At 38.5% G+C, this 17,339-nt stretch overlaps 1 protein-coding gene across 1 annotated transcript in view; it reads right to left on the bottom strand.

Moving 5' to 3' along the window:
• Window positions 1-503: 503 nt before the first annotated feature.
• The window catches only part of ERP44 (endoplasmic reticulum protein 44), a 47,651-nt gene continuing 30,815 nt past the window's right edge, over window positions 504-17,339 (bottom strand). The window contains exons 5-12 of the mRNA XM_030971091.1: window positions 16,427-16,611; window positions 15,898-16,013; window positions 12,039-12,096; window positions 10,594-10,710; window positions 6,786-6,897; window positions 6,181-6,322; window positions 3,173-3,275; window positions 504-1,090 (exon numbers count right to left, since the gene is read on the bottom strand). Of these exons, the coding sequence (XP_030826951.1) occupies window positions 989-1,090; window positions 3,173-3,275; window positions 6,181-6,322; window positions 6,786-6,897; window positions 10,594-10,710; window positions 12,039-12,096; window positions 15,898-16,013; window positions 16,427-16,611 (935 nt within the window). The 3' untranslated portion in view covers window positions 504-988. The remainder of the gene's footprint in view (window positions 1,091-3,172; window positions 3,276-6,180; window positions 6,323-6,785; window positions 6,898-10,593; window positions 10,711-12,038; window positions 12,097-15,897; window positions 16,014-16,426; window positions 16,612-17,339) is intronic.

The raw sequence follows: 17,339 nt of genomic DNA, 5'->3' as shown, positions 1-17,339 counted from the left end.
CCCAGCAGCTTGAAGGTTCATTGAGAAAAGCCCATAACAGAATGCCACAAGGAAAATGGTAATTCCTGCTTCAGAGCAGAATTCACAGACTACACAGTAAGTAAGGCACAAGCCAGGCAAAGAGAGTAACAGAAAATTTGCAATGATTGTTTGAACAGTGTCTGCCAGGAAGGCAGGGACCCAGAAGGAAAAAAAAAACCAAAATACCCAGAGACTAATGGTAACATACATACAGATAAAAATTTAGGACTGACAAACTCAGATACCAGTCTAGACCTAGTCCTCTCTGATTCTGAAAGGTTTTTAACATTCCTGTCCTTTTACCACAACCTCGTGGGCAGCATAACAATCTTAGTTCCAGGAAATTGGAGCAGGTCAGTACAGCCCCTTCATTGAAAATACAGCCATTATCATCAGAACTTTTCCTCTCCTCACTTGGTATTTTAATATTCTGGATTGTTTAATTGCTTAGATATTTACAGCCAGTAAAGCACCACACAAGATTCTGTAAAACTTTAATTTATTCCCCTCCCAAGTATCCAGAATAGAAGACCCTCTTAAGTTGGAGAAAAATGTGACAAAGAAATAGATTACCAGGATAGCTGTTCACAGAAGAAGAAAAAGCACATACTACCAAGGTTACACAGAAAACAACCCAAAAGTCCTATTTAATGGGATAGTGCAAGTTAACAGCATGTCTCTGGCAAGGATACCTTCATTTGGATTATAAAAGTTTTACAGAGTTAGATCAAGAGTCTGGATGGGTCTCTGATATTTTACTATAGCATTAAGAATGTACTGTTTGAAAGATGCTGTACAGAATGACCCACCAAACAAATGTATTTACAAGCCTGGGGAGAAAAAAATTATTTTTCAGTTTATTCAAAATAAAAATACACATAGAATTATGAAAATATAGGTTTACTATTTCCACCACACAGAAGTCAATGCTGCTGTCTGAAAGGCTTGCAAGATTATTTCAAGTTTTTTAAAGTTCATCTTTTTCTCTCAATAAGGTGTACCTATGTTCACTGGGTGCCAGTTTCTGGAATGAGCTCTCTGGTGGGCTGCTTGCTAAATCCTGAATTGGCTGAAAAACAGAACAAACAGTAAAATGTTTGTTAGACTAATAATCATTCCTCTCAATTAAATGAATTTATAGCATTATGGGAATGCAGGAATGTGCAACATCCTCATAAATTGAGTTTGGGTTTTTTTTTTGGAAGGTATGTTCTGAGTCCCAGGTAGCTGGAACACAGACACACACATATTAATTAAGCAATTCCGGTTAAGGATATTCCTTTTGCTCTAACATCTCAAGGCAACAGCTATCACATGAGTTTCTGTACAAGTCACACAGAAGTATTTAAAATATACCCCACTGTGTATTTGCTTGAATCTACCACTTGCTTTGGGGGTATTCTAGATTTATCTGCATGTGTTTTATGAGATATACCAGGGCAGAAGTGATTTCACTGTGAAAGTATTTTAGAATTGCTTTTCCATGGAAACTAAAAGAAAACGCCCCATACAAAAGTACATGCAATTCAAGGGGCATAGGTGACCCACAACAGCAGCCTCCAATTTAGTGAGTGCCAGTATTTACTTCCATTGCATCCACATCTTTCACAAGATGGCAGGATGCCATACAGAGATGGGAATGTAAACATCCCAGGTTTTGTGTGCATTTTTCAAGGCAGAAATGAGGCAAGAGCAAGCCTGCAGCTCTGGGTCCTGTGCCTGTGCCCAGACGGGCAGGCAGCAGGATCCAGGGACTCCACAGGCTTCCTCCTTCCCTGGCCAAGCCTCCTCCTCAGGGCAAGTGCCTGGCCGATGCCTCAGTCCCAGCCCTTACTTCTGCCCCTCCTCCTGATGACCTGAATTCGGGTTGCTCAATGAATTTCTGAGAAACACAGGGAACTACAACTCAAATGAATTACTGCTGAGACAATTCAGCCCACGTGTTTTCACGGCCAGTCATGACAACATTAAAAAGCAGTCATTCTCCTGGCCAAGGCAAGCCCTCCAGGGCTTTCACACTTTTAAATCTTTTGAGCAGGGAAACAGGAGGCTGCACTCAATCGACTTAGAGCAGTGCCATCTTACCACATTCCACAGATGAGCAGGAAAAGGAGCCTGTAGCTATAAATAGTTTCTCTCCCTCAGCCATGGAATGGCCCAAGGCTCCCCAGCACAAGGGCACCAGGGCTCCTCCGGGACCAAAGTGGCTCTTTGAGCCCTGGACAACACAATGTATATCTTGAAAGAAGTGTTTGAAAATGGTTCTTTCTTTGGAGGGTGCCCAAGGTAGAGAAAATGTTCCCTGACAGTTAAATTTGCACTTTTCAGCAGGACCCCAAGCTTGTGAGCTGAGTGGAGTATCAAGGAGATATAAGGCTGATTGAGACACCATTAGAAGATTGCACTGAGCAGAGGGAATTGGGGCTGGTCGTGTCCTTTCTTTTCTGACACTGAGGGGCTTCTGACTTTTGTCTGGAGAAGGATCTCGTAGTTGTGTTTCTGAAGAGATCCTAGAAGTGACTTCCAGGCATGTAATTACACAACATGACAAGCTTTGAGTAGAACCATGAGGAAATCAAACTGACAAGTGCAGCCTGTGAGCACTGCTAATGCTGTTTGTCAACCACATTAACAAAAGCAGTAATGCCTATTACTGCTCACCCATCCTTTCTTGATGCTCTAATAATTTGCTTCCTGCTTATACTGGCAATATATAAAATATCCAATTGTTTTTTCCCCTTAGAAGCACCCTCTAGTAGTGTGTTGTGTGGGAAATAATGCAGCTATGATGGATTATCAGCTTTTGCACTGAAGTCACAGGAGAACTTAAGAGCAGCTCTGTGAAGTCAGAACAGTCATCCAGCCCAAAATCTCCTGATTCAGTGGAGAAAATAAATATTCTTATACTCTTCCCTTATTCAAGGCAAATAGGTCCCATATTACCCTAATGCCTACTACCCCTGATACTCCCTGCCTTTACCCAAAGGAGGGTGAGGAGCCAAGCAAAAGTGGTAATGTTATGCTTCTGTTAATAGATTTTCAAAAGACAGAAGTTAAAAGTACAAATATACTAGAAGGTAGAGCTGTGACAAAGAGTAATAAAAAGGTCTTTACAAAATGGCCAAATGAAATGTATTTGCTGTAACCTTACCTGACCAGGTGCTACATCAGTTGGATCCGGGCCATGATGAAACTCTCTATGCAATTTTCCAGAATGCAAGTCTAGTACAAATTGCTTCAGTTTACCTGGAACTCTGGAACAAATTCAACAGAAATATCCACATGTCTATTACAAGTTAAGTCCAAACACAGGAGATTTAAAGTGCACTGCTTAGAGTAGCCAACTTCTGTTTACCTAGCACACTATGCCTACTTTTAGGTGATTAATAGAGGACAGGGAGCCACATGGTTTGCTAAGGTATCCCACCAGCTTCTTTTTCTTTCCACTGTCTCTTGAGAACACAGCAAGTATTTCATCTTTTCAATAACTCCCACAGAGCTGTACCAGCCAATAACTTCATTGTGAACTCCCTTCAGCTCCCCACTAAGTGTAATGTAAGAGGGAACAGCAGGTTCCAAATGCACAGTTTACAGATACAAATGACACTTGGGGAGCACTATTGACAAAACATCTTTGAAAGGCTCTCTACTGCCTCAGCAACTGCACACACACCACAGATAAGCACTAAGACGATATCAATGTAAATCTAATCTGAGATCATCTACTGTCACCCACAGCAAACATGCTAAACTACAGCATCCAGTTTTATTTGTGAAATGTCAGGTTGACTAAAAATCTCAAAGTGAAGAGTTAATCTAGAAAGTATTAAAGATGAGATAAAAAATTCTAGTGTGGACACTCCACATGAAATCTAAAAGTAGTGTGTGAATAGACACAGGTTTTGTAGGGAGTCTTTCATTAAACTAATTACCTTTAGGAAAGAGGAAGAAAGTGTGGTCAGACAAACAATCAGCAATATTTAAGATCATCAGAAAATGCTATGGATAAAATGCAGCAAATATTGATTCAGAGGGTATCATTACAGCAATGTCTGTCACCAATCAGTGTTACACTGGTACTTTAAGGGGCCTCTTCCCATCCCAGATGAGATAATGAATTAGTACCAGTGGAGAAAAAGGGTTCATTCCAGCCTGGTTATAGGGACAGCAGACTTACTGCTCCCTGCTTTTCCTTGGGCTCCAGCTCCTGTTCTAGGGCAGGCACATTGCTGGAGACATTCTCCTCTCCAATGCAGCAAGGGCACTTGGTGCCTGCAGCCTCGTGTAGCTCAGTCTGTTCTTGCTGAAGCTACAACCCATCTGTTGGACACTCCCTGCTATCATTTCCAGCCTGGAACAGCAGGATGAATAGGGCCAGGTGGCCAACAGATGAGGATAAAATAGTGATGGTCTCATTTGCCTGCCAAGTGCCTATTCTCCAAAAAGACAAAGAGCTCTGTAAAGAGAGAGGAAATTTTTTAGTAGCCCAGCTCTCAAAGTGCCACATCCAAACCCTATTGGCTGCTGGCAGCACTGAGGTTACAAGAGACAGCCTGGGACCAGTTTATGAAAGAGTCCAGGTTACTGAAGTGGTAGATGAAAGTCTCAGAATTAAGTTTTTACTTATTATTAAAAAATAAAACCACCATACAAAACTACCCAAGAAGCAACAAAAACATCCAAACTACATATATACAAAAGAGTATCTTTCCAGGAGCTTCAAGCTCTTCCTGTTCCCAAACTGTGTTTTGCTATTTCTATGTATCAGCTCAACGTCCTAGAGTAAGGTTGAGTAATTATTTATCATTAGGCAACTGTCAACAATCCTGACATCTCTCTTTGAGCTTCATTTGTAAGTGACAACTGGTACATATCAAGCAAGTAGCTCTCATTATTCTGACAGGGTTTCACAGAAACTGAACATTTAAGAAACCTAACATCAAAGTCTGAACTAAACATCTCTACTACCTCCCTGTGAGATGTTAATTTGTGTTAGGGCTGTTTTAAAACGTGCCAATAAAAAGAGAGGTTTTAAAATGCAAATATCCTATTTTTTTGCTAGGGTGTGCAGTGAATACAATCTTCCAGTGAAACAGAAACACAGGGAGAAAAATAGTCACTTATCAAGAATTTCAACATACATAGTTTCAGATATTTGAAAAGCACTATTCAAGATACATCAGAGACAACATTTTATAGATAAACCTGTGGAGAATTGCAGAAAGAAGCTAAGTTCAAACTCTCCTCCCGGATGCCAGTATCTCAGGAAAAATGTCTCCTGGAACAGCAGAACTAAACATGATATTGCATTGATGTTGCATGCTAACTCTGAATCCTTGGTTTTGACAAAAATTAAATACCCAGCTTAGAGATCTAACCAGGAGTTAGCAGGCAGTGCATATGCAGCTGCAGAAACTGGAGGTTTTTTCAACACCCAACCAGAAGACAAAGACAGAGCACTTGTCTCGGGCTGAAAGCCCCTGAAGAGAACATTTACACATCTTCATTCCTTGACTGACCCATGCCAGACAGAACACCTGCTTCCAAGGCCAGGCACCACAGTCAGGCTGAGGTAATGAGGGTTATTGCAGCAGTATTTCCCCTAAGCACCCCAGTACTTTGCTGTAACATATTTTATCCAGATAAACATGCCAGTGTTTGGCCATTTTCCAAGTTGCACATAGAAAATTTCACAAACCCACACAACTATTTCTTTGCCAGCTTTCCAGGTGTAGATAATGCAGGAAGGTTAGAACTGCACTGCAGGAAAACCCAAAAACCAGCAGGCTGGGAATTATAACATGCTGCTTTTTACAGTAATCCCTGAATAACACAGAATTCAAATTCCATGTAGTATTTTTAATATTTTATAGTTGAGATATCTAGATCATTACAAAGAATGCCACACCAGGCTCCAAATGCCTAACCATGGTGGAAAAGAATCTTCATACGAGATTCTTTTCTTGCATAAAGTAATACAACTCCATTTAAACAATGACTTCACGCTAGCTCATCCTGCTATAAGGCTCTGACACTAAATCAAACAGAGGCAGCCTTAGCAACCCCAGATTTACTCATCTCCCTACCACAGCACTGACTAAAGTATGAGCCTTTTGACTTGCTCTTCTCAAATTAAAATGCACCAAGAAAAATACTTACGACAAGTCACTGAAGTCTGGAAAGACATACATGTGCCTGAAGCTATCAATGGCAATGACAGGGCAGTCTGCTGGAGTCTTCTGAATGTGGAGGAGTGGGTGCCTGAATTTGTCACAGTCAGCATGGAGGAAGTTTATTGTACCTTAACATTGTGAGCAGACAAAAACCCATGTTAGGATTTTTATTATTATCATCTTGAAACCCATTTGAAACTACTTTCCTAAGTATTACAAAGGTGGAGATATTAGATAGATACAACACGCAAAACCTGAAAATAGGTCTAAATAAGTAACACCACCAAAATAATAGATTTTCTTAAAGTGGTTTTTTTTCCATATTACAAACTGAAGCTTTGTTTAATGCCCTCTCAAAACACATTAAGTCATTCAGACAAGAAGGATTTCTGAAAGTTACTTACTAATAAACTGTGCATCTATTTTAATAATTTCCAGAGGAGTTGGTCCTCACTGTCAAAAACGCATCAAGCCCTTCAGTCTCAAGAGCTTGAAAGCTACAATTCTGTTTGGCCTTTGCTTCCACTCCACTGAGTTGTCTGAAAAAAATTATACCAGTAAAACCAAGAAGTAGTGGGAATTATTACAAACCTTTTTCACCTATTAACTGCCGTGCAACCTCCTGTTGGAATTTCTCTAAACTCTCCAAGTCATCTTTCATGTGGAAAAGTATGAGAAAAGGAAGGCCTTCTTCTGTCAGTTCCTGCACAGAAAACAAAGGACAAACTAAATTCTTCCATTTCTTAAGGGCATCAAATTAAGTGATTCCAACAATTTTCAAATTCAATGAGATCTCCACTTTAAAAACAGGCAAAAGAGCAAGACCAAAGATGTTAACTGCTGACCCTTCCTCTGAGATACCTGAGTGATACAGTTAACCATGCTTCCTCCCTCTTATCATATACAACAGACAAAGGATGAGAGAAAGTCATTATCAGCATTTTGGGAAGGGATACACTTTCACTGGAATACTTGTGCAAAAGAAATAACCTGATTCTGAGGAAACAAGCAGCTCCAGAGAAACCACAATAAGGCCTGAGCACCATGGTTGTTAAATGCTACAGAAGGCTGAGGGTGTACTCTAGAACCCAGTTCTAGCTTATTCACATAGTAAATTGGTGGTTTCTTAGCATAACACAAGAAGTGTCTTTGAATAACTCTATTCCCTCCTCACTAAAAAAGAGAAAAGTAAAAGCTAATGACACAGCCAGAGCAGTTATGATCAAGTGCTGCTCTCCTGCCAGTAACTGTGTCCTGACTGGTCATCCTTTGCTGGACAGGCAAATTTTAGTTCCTTGTATGAATCCGTTCTTGCAGCCCAATGCCTTTTAAAGACCTCTGCCCACAGACAGGATTGCCCTGAATAATTTATTCAGGATTTTTCTTTTACTCAAACAAAACACAAACGCTTGCTCCAAAAGTGATTTTTGTCATCTCAACTCACTACAGCCTGATTGAAGAAATAATCATTTATCATCTAAGAAATGCCTACAGTTGTCTATCTTTCATTTGCACAACTGCATTGTATAACAAGCAAGTGCTGCTATTGCTTTGATTCTAGCCTACATTAGCATAAAAACTGTGCTTTTTGGGAAAGATAGTAGTGGCTTATTCTGCTACCAAATAGATGGGTTTCTTCAGATATCTTCAATTTGCAGGAAGTTGAAGGAAAGATTTCCCCTATCGCTAGGCAACCAGTTACACAGGGTACATGAAATGGCTCTTGCTCTCCCTTCAGCCAAGTCCATCAGGTAAGTTGAAGCATAGTCTTTGAAACAGAAGACTGCAGAGATCCCCATAACTTCAGCGTTCTTGAAATCCAATCCCCAAAACAACAACTAATCATATTTGTTCATTCTCATTTTTACACACACATTCAGCTGGGTCTCATTTTTACACACACATATTCAGCTGGGTATCAGCCTCCTCTCCTACTACAGGATGGGAAAAAGTTTGTTTTGTACCACTATAATTATGACTCCATTTCCCTCACTTCAGCAAGTACATTTCCAGAGGGAGAACTCCTAAACAGCTTGGTATCTGGCTCTATGGTCTTCTGTTGCTTGCAAGCACCTAAAATGACAACCTCAGCAAGTTACATTCACAAGATCAATTCATCTCCAAACAGGCTTTAAGAACAGCTGGCGTGAACCTTGCTAATTTTAGCCCTTCTATAAGATACCTCCCTTTGTTTCTGTGCTATTCCAGCTTTCATATCATGTCTCACTGACCAGGCAGGACAAGTGGAAGCTCTCTCAAAAGCTACTGTGTTGTTTGGCACTAAGAAAATCAGAAGACTTTCCATTAGATCTCAGCTTCCCACATCACCTTTGTGTGCCTTTAAGAAGCTTCTTACTGGTTCCAAACCTCACAGCTCAGCACCACCGTTGGATGACACAGGTTCACTGCAGCCATTTAACACAGAACTACACAGCCTGATTCCAGGTTAAACAGGGATTTCTTCTGAATGATATCCTGATCCCAACAGCCTTTGCCAGTCAAGCACAGGAACTGTCTCAAATGGGCAGTCCTCAAGCAGAAGAACCTGCTTCAGAGCTCAATTACTGTGTGTTTAAAGTGTATTCCAGTGCCACCAATACAGTTTAACAGTCGCAGCACTTCATATTTTTATCGTGTAATATTGTGCAGTATGCACAATAAGAGCCCATTTAAATAACTGTACAATCTCGGCATGCAGAAATATCTCAATTTTGGCATGTTTAAATTTGTTTGGGTACCAGCAACACTGAAATTTTTAAACAAACTTTGCCAGGCAAAATGTCACATTGCAATTGTAACTATCTGCCTAAGCAAATGGGAATCAAGGGTTACGGGAACAGCCAGAGAAACCACAACAGAATGTGGTACAAGCTAACACTGATGAACCTTGGCTTCCAAGGTTCAGAATCCTGTTTCATCATGGAAAAAGTACACTGAGTATCTACCACACACTTCTAAAGATGTTAAAATGTGGCATCTTTTACATATTGAGTTGCAAATGAAGAATTCAGATTTGTTAACTATCAGAACTTTCCTATGAAAGTTGGCAGGATTGACTAGAAAACAGTCAATCAACATGGCCTAAGTAAAATCACCCTGTCCATCCCTCTGCCTGGGATGACAGTGGGAAACCTGAAGTGCTGCATGTGCCCAGAACAGCAGATTCAGGATAAAAAGAATTAAGTGTGCAAACTATGAATGAATCGTGACTGATTCTCTGGTTTCTCATCCAGTATGGACAATGTACATAATTTGGGACAAACCTTGGCAGATTTTCTAACAGATTCTGTACCTATGTAAAAATACTCCTTTTGAGATTTTTGTCTTTTTTCTTACAAACTTAAAACTCTTTAACTTTATGGATTCCCACATTACAAACTTAATAATTTTCTAAGGGCTTTTTTTCACGTTATTTATTTTACAAAGAACAAAATAAAATATGGAGTTGGATATGGACAAAAGAAGAAGAAGTTACAAAAGAAAACAAAAAAGTCTTGAAAGAAATAATAATAATGAGAAGAAAATATGTTTAAAAACAAACTCCCAAATTCTACCTGACAAATTGCAGCCAAAACAAGAAAAGTATGGGAAACAACACATGAAACTAAAAAGATTAAGCTACCCAGTGTTTTTACACAGATTGAAAATAAAAACCCCACATGGTTTTCATTACCATTCCCAGAAGATTCCATGGTCAGCCACAATTTAATGTGCTTATTTATCAGATAATGCTTTGGAAGGGGTTAATACAGTAATATTTTTCTACCACTCACATTAACATCAATGGGAGAGAGCTGGGGGTGTTTAGCCTGGAGAAAAGGAGGCTCAGGGGAGACCCTGCTGCCCTCTACACCTGCCTGAAAGGAGGCTGTAGCCAGGTGGGGGCTGGCCTCTTCTCCCAGGTAATAAGCGACAGAAGAAGAGGAAATGACCTCGGGTTGCACCAGGATAGATTTAGATTGGATATTGGGGAAAACTTCTCCATGGAAAAGGTTGTGAAGCACTGGAACAGCCTGCTCAGGAAAGTGGTAGAATCACCATTCCTGGAAGTGCTCAAAAAACCATGTGGATGTGGCACCTGGGGACAAGGTTTAGTGTTGAGCACAGTGGTGCTGGGTTAACTGCTGGACTCAATGATCTTAGAAGTCTTTCCCAACCTTAATAGTTCTGTAATTATAGCTTCTTACTTTGGTAGTGTATGAAAATACTACAGATCTGCCTCAAGTGAATTTCAAGAGCAAACAAAACGATCCTAAAGAATGAAAAGACATTATCTGACAGCCATTTTCTGTCTAAACCAAAATATACAAAGTTCTTTGATGTGGAATAGGGACCTTGAAAGAGACATTTTGGTTTCAAGAAAGAAACCCCAAATGTATAATAGTAGAAAGAGTCTTACCTCTCCATTTTCAAATGTGATTTCTCGAACTAGTGGTACACATTTATCTTGTGTCCATGCATAAATCAAATCAAAATTGGTTAGTGAGCCTAAATACACCATATCTGGAGCATTTTCCTGTTGAAAAGAAAAATACAGTAGGATGAGAAACAGTAAAAATGACATTGCTGCCTACAAAGACTACCTACTCAACATAAAATTACAATATTCATACAAATATTTAAAACAAATCTTACACCAATATTCAACCTTGTGCATGCAAGATTTCTATTAAATATGTGATAAAAGTACAACTGGAAAACAAATATTAAATATAATTTATGCAGTCAATTCCATTTTACAAGACAATTTATAAATAATGGGAGATATTTAGTTTCCAAATTAGGGATGCTTGAAGTAAGGGCTACTTAGATTTCTGCTTTCTGCTAGGCTGAGAAATAATATCTCCAGACCTAAACTAAATGCAGATAGTGAGCTTCTTCAGTGAATGCTCATAGTTACACAGACTCATCAAAACCCCTTCCTAATGTCCTACAGGACTTGAAACTGGTATTTTACATTTGCTTTGCCAAAGAGATATGAATAAATAATAATTTTCCTTTATTTGCTAGTAGGTTTAACTTGTAATTCAGTGCTAGCATCCTGTAATTTAATTACAATTTTGGTTAACGTGAAGTGAAGCATGACTTCGCAAGCTGCGGCCATAATTAAGCACACCTTAATTCAGAAATGCCATATAAATTAGGTAACTTCATAAATTCTGTTGCTGGAAAAAAATAAAAATGCTTTGAAACTTCCTTCCCCCTCAGGTCTATTTGCATCTATTTCCTCTTTTGTAAGCAGCTCTTTTCATACAATAAATTTGAGAAAGAAGCAGAGTTTTAGATAGTATGTCTCTATAAAGCAATTCTTGCAGATTTTCTTCCGTACTGAATTTTTCTTCCAGTAAAACTAAGTTTATGAGAGTTAGTTAACCCACAGTTCATTTTATTAATTATTTTTCTTTTTTTTTTAATTAACAGAAGAGCTCTTAACCCTTGTGGACTAAGGCATACAAGTCAATTAAGTAATAGTCATAGAAATACACAGTAATTATCACTTGCTTTGAAAAACAATGAAGCGTACCAGCTTCACAGATTTTAAAGTTCTACAGAACACACATGTGTTGACTGCATTAAAAAAAAAAGAAAGATTAAATTTTTTGACATGGATATTTCAAACTATAGGTTTAGGTTCTGTGCATTAACTGTTAACATGTGAGACTGATCTTTTTCACTGACTCAGAAACACTAATTCCTATGATCCTATTCCTCACACTATTTAGTGATGGAATAAAACTAAGATCTGAGATGCAGTAACATACTGAATGATCTGAATACACTCTCCATGTGTTTGTATTCACATATAATCACAACAATCAAAATAAAATACATAGTTACACTTACCCCTGGTGGCTTGTAGATTACATTGTCTCCGCTAAATCTCTCTGCTTTTGAAATAGCCCTACAACAAACCAACCAGTAAGCATGTCTTGGTACAGACAAATAAAATAACTGAGATACCAAAATTCATATTTTAATTTTTTATCCTTTCCTTACTTCTTTTTTTTAACCTCTTCACAATTTGAGAATTAAAATCCTTAATTTTTAAAGTAAACTGTAAAGTGACTCCATAGAAACTTGCCTGGATAAGAGGGCACTAAGGGAGACAGCAAGATGCATCCCTAAGATCAGAAGTCTGGACTAAAGGCAACAAAGTGACAAGTGATTAATGCCATGACAATTTTGGGTAAAGACCATCAAAGAACTGAAGAAAAATCTTGAGGAAGCGGAGAGGATGGTGGACTCTTGTTTGCATTTACTCTTCCTATTCCACTGTTTACACTAAGAATTTACATCTCTTCTACCCTGACAGAGAAGGGCTTTGAGGTGTTCTATAGGCACAAGCAATGAGAAAACAGAGGGCAAGTGAGTCCCCAGTGTCCATTTTACCCTCAGATCACATCTAGAGAGAAGACACACCATGCAGTTTCTGGCCACTGATGATGCAGCAAGTGTGTACCTCTAAGACATACAATTCCTCCTCGGTATTCAGCTTACTACCTCACCTTGGTAAGTTCCTCTCGTGCCTTTAGAATATTTTACCCCAAATCACAGCAAAGTGCCTTGAAAGCTGCTAGTTTGTACCCCAGAATTATCATCTCTTATTCAAGTAAGTTGGAACAGCTGTGAATCCAATGAAGGAGAGAGAAAAGTAAGAGAAGTCAAATTATCTGAATTTACCTCACTGCAAGATGAGCTACATCTTCCAGGGGGTCTGAACAATTTAGAGTGCTGAGAAAACTACAGACATCATAAGGCTTAACTCAAAGTACCTAGTTTTATTGATTTCTTTTGATCCAATTATCTTTTCTTATCACATATAAAAGGTGCCTGGCATCAGTTATGTTACACCACCAGTATTTGCATCAGTTTAGAGCTGTGTATTTCAAAATGCATTTTTGTATTCCCAACATGACTCTCCCCATAATGTGAAATGAGCCTTCCTAGTGACAATCATGACTGAGGTAAACCACTTGCATCCCAAATAAGCCTTCATGGAATAAGAAAGTGAAGCCATGGAAGCCACCTGCACAATCACTGCTTGCTAAGCTGATGATAATCTATAATGAAATACATGCTCTAGGGCAACCCTGTGGTAGAACCCAGAATGTCCTCTTCTGTGTTCTTCCACTCCAGCAGCTGCAGCTCTGACTGATTTTTTTTTCAGATAACTCAAATAAAGTGGGGACATCATGTGAAAATCCCAAATGCCTGAAGATACACCTTTTTAAAACAACTACTAAAATGGAAACACTTCAGTTTGCATTTTGTCTTTTTTTTTGAAGCAGTAATGTACAAGGTGAATCTCTGGAAAACACAACCCCCCCCACCCTCCCCTGCCATATTTACTTGCTAATGTAAAATTAAAACAGTTCTGAGATTTATCACTTTCTGCCATGAATTACTTAAAGTTCATCATAGCCTTTTAAGATAAAAGTATTTTTTGCCTTTTTTTTCCCCTGTTCAACATTCTCTTCCATGTTCACAACCATTACAGATTCATTCCTCTCTATTTCTAAAATCTACCTCTAACAATCTCTTAATTAGATTCTTCATCTATCTCCTCCTGCTTACAAGTCTTCTTTCAATAATCTTGTTCTGTGGTCACTTCAGATCTTAACAGAACTATAAGAACCAGTTAATTTAAGAACAGTTTTAAGCATCAACATCATCTGCAACTAAATACTATTAACAGAGTTTTTAAATAAGCTATTACAACTACCTAAAGACAGAATAATTTTGGCATAAAGGGACAGTTCTGCCTTGACAGAAGTTAGTCAAGCAACTATGTTCCTCCTGTCAAACTGATTGTTTTATTTTAGCTTAAGAGAAATTTGAACATGACCACTCATGTAACCTCCCCTAACCATGTAGCTGTTGAACTGTGTCCATAGCAAAACCAAAGTCCTTTCCAGGGGCTGTTAGGATGCTCAGTCAGAAGAGTTCAACTGATCAATGCCAGCTCCCCATGAAGAATTTTGCTATACATAATCTGAATAAAAAACACTGATCTGTAGCCAGCATCTCCCTTGGGGGTCTTTTCACATACAATTTTTAGGAAGTTGAAGAGCCTCAGCTACTGAGAGATGAAAACATTTAGCTCCCAAGGTTGCTGTTGGGAAGGCTGCACTTTAAAACACTAACAGCTCCAGGCTAGAAAGGGAATGGGTGTCTGGAGATAAGAATAATGATAAACCTGCTGTGCAATCTGTATTTACACAGGCAGGTTATCAATAATCAAACTGTGATCCATTCCACTATGTCTGCTTATTGCTTATATCTGGAGAAAAAATAAAAATAAACCCCCCATAGTATCTACTTCAAGAACAGTGCCCACCAACCAAGTGCGAGCACTGAGTGGTGGGAAACTGCTTCTCATTATAGGCAATTGACAAACAGCAAACCAAACATGAACAGATTCAAAAAACAGGAGAGTGAATGTTGAAAGTAGTACTACCTTACTAATAATTTTTTTAAAGTTATTTCTGAAAAGATTGAGAAGTTGAATGAGGGGCAAAAAAAATTTTAAAATTCTAATAGCAACTCAGAGTGGCTGTGCTGAGAACAAGGACGGATGCAGCCATCAGAAAACACTTGAGATAATGGCACTCACTGGGGATAAGACTGACAGACCTACAGACCACAGATTTACAAGCCATGGCCAGGGCTGCTTACACAGTTGTAGCAGTATCTGACTGGGGACTGAAGGAAAGGAAAGCCACATGCAACCCGGCACTTTGCAAACACTCATCCCCACCCACAAACTATTTTTAGAGATAGATATATTGGAAGAGGCAGCAGGGACTGACAACAGGTTTTGTCCAAACAGATGAAACATTTTCTACCTTAATACATCCTCTCAGTTTCTCTGCTATTCTCCACTACATCCAATTTAAAAAAAACTCCTGAGGCAACTCTGTGCAGCTTAAAATCTGGCATAAACCATGCAAATTCCTGATTTTGCAACTGTGGATAGACTGGAAACCACTACAATCACATCAATGCCCAATCACTTCAAATTGGGCAGTGCTGGCACATTAAACACTGCAGAATGAATCTAGATTTTAATATGCTACTTAAACAGTGAATCGCTCCCAAACTATTCTTCTTCCACTGAATATTTTGAAATATCACTGTAAATCTGTACAAGGACAAATCTGAATTCTTGTAGATTTTTCTTCTAGACTTACACATCAATGCAATTTTCTTTCTAAGCTATTACACTGTGGAGTGACATAAAACTTGCATGAAAAAGGCCCAGGCAAAGAAATTAGGTATTTTGGTACAAGGTCTGCTTCCCCAACACCAAGTGGAAATGAGTAAGCAACTACATTCCCTTGAGATAAAAGAAAGAAAAAAAAATTGGGAAGAATGAAAAGAAACCCTCTCCCTCTAATAATGCAGGTTTTTGGGACACCAATGTCTACCATTCCCCCAGCCAAACCTCCTCAGGTACATTTAAACTATAGTAACAAAGAATGGTAAGAAAAGAAAGCCAAAAATAAGAGTTTAATTTCACAGCAAACATCAAGGCTAAGAGTTTTGTCCTTCTATCCCTTTAGTGTATTTATCCATTAAGGTTTAGTCTCTTCAGCTATGCCACACTGAAAATAATAAAGAAGTCTATTTAACAAAATTACATAGACCTCATTAACAGAATTTCAATAATGAAGTCATGAAATCAAGAAATTTCAAAACTTACCCAAAGGCAGAGAGGAACACACAATCATCATGCAAAATATTCGCTACTCTTTCAAAGGTTCTGTAATTATCAGAGTCCTTTTGCTCAAAGTACCCAATAATATTTCTTCTGCTGCGCTGTAAAAACAAAGGTTGAATTATAACTTGCATCAAATTATCAAAAACTGTCATTACTCCCTACAGATATTAAATACAGAGATGCCATTCATTCAACAGTCAGTAAATGCAGAAATTATTTCTTTTTTGCCTTTCCAATATTCAGAAGAATCCTTGTGAGTATTTTTTAGGTGAGGAATATTAAAAGTATCTTGTCAAATACAACACATGATTCTTTTCAAATTTTTAAAAGCAAGATAAATAACTTAGTAGTGGAGTGAATGCAGCTCAAAGTGACTACACTGAACTAATTTGTAATACTGCAAATGATTCAGTTTTTCACTCAGTTAAAAAAAAAAAACACAAGGTACTGAACATTCCACAGTTCAACACTGAAAAAAATTCCAGAGAAGGAATAAAATTGAAACACTTACATCAAGAGAACTAATTTCTTCCAAATCCTGGACCTCCCGAATAGGGTTACTTTTCTGCTGCCTGATGTAATCTGCTATTGCTGTCACAGATCTCTGGCCCCTGTATTCCCTCTTCATCATCATGCCATTCCGGAAGAGCTTCAGAGTTGGGTATTTGCTTATCCTGTACCTCTGAGCTATATCAGCTAAAAACAAATTAAGAAAATGAAACCAAAGCTCTACAAATACAGAAGTATACTGAAGGTGGTTTCTTATGCATGTACATGTCTGCCTGTGTGTGGAATCTCTGAACCAGCAGTTCTATGTCTTTAAGCAACAAGATGACAAAACAAAATAAAACAAAAAACCGAAAAAACCAACCAAACAACAAAAAAACCCCACAAAAACAAACCCCCCAAAAACCCCCAAAGCAAAAGCACCAAAACCCTTCACACCTATATTCCTCCCATGTACTGGTTATCATAAAGGCAAAAATTACCAAAATCTGCATTAAGCAAAGACTCATCTTGGTCATGTATACTCATGTACACTTCCTACAAACAACTAGGAAGGCAAATTTAAGAGCATAACAAGAACATGAGAATCTTCAAAGCTTGCCAATCTCAGTTAATTAACCCACTTGAGAAAATATTAATAAAATAAATCATCTCCTATTTTTCTTCAAATTTAGGATTTTCATCTCAATTGCAATGCTGGAAATAAAACTGTCATGTCTAAAATGTTTGAGAATGTAAATGCTGTGCAAAGTATTTTTTGAAGGCTGCAAAGGCCAGAAGACTGCTGTTCCAGTTCTGAGATATTCAGATTTTGAACAAACACAAAATTCCAGGTTTCCAGATTAAGGCAAACACCTCTCTGGTCAACCCGTATCATCACTCCCTCCAAGACAGGTCTTCATTCATATCTGTACATA

This window comes from Camarhynchus parvulus, chromosome 2 (assembly GCF_901933205.1).
Source record: "Camarhynchus parvulus chromosome 2, STF_HiC, whole genome shotgun sequence".
NCBI lineage: Eukaryota > Metazoa > Chordata > Aves > Passeriformes > Thraupidae > Camarhynchus > Camarhynchus parvulus.
The sequence above is the reverse complement of the archived record's forward strand: the minus strand, read 5'-3'. Positions and strand labels throughout refer to the sequence as shown.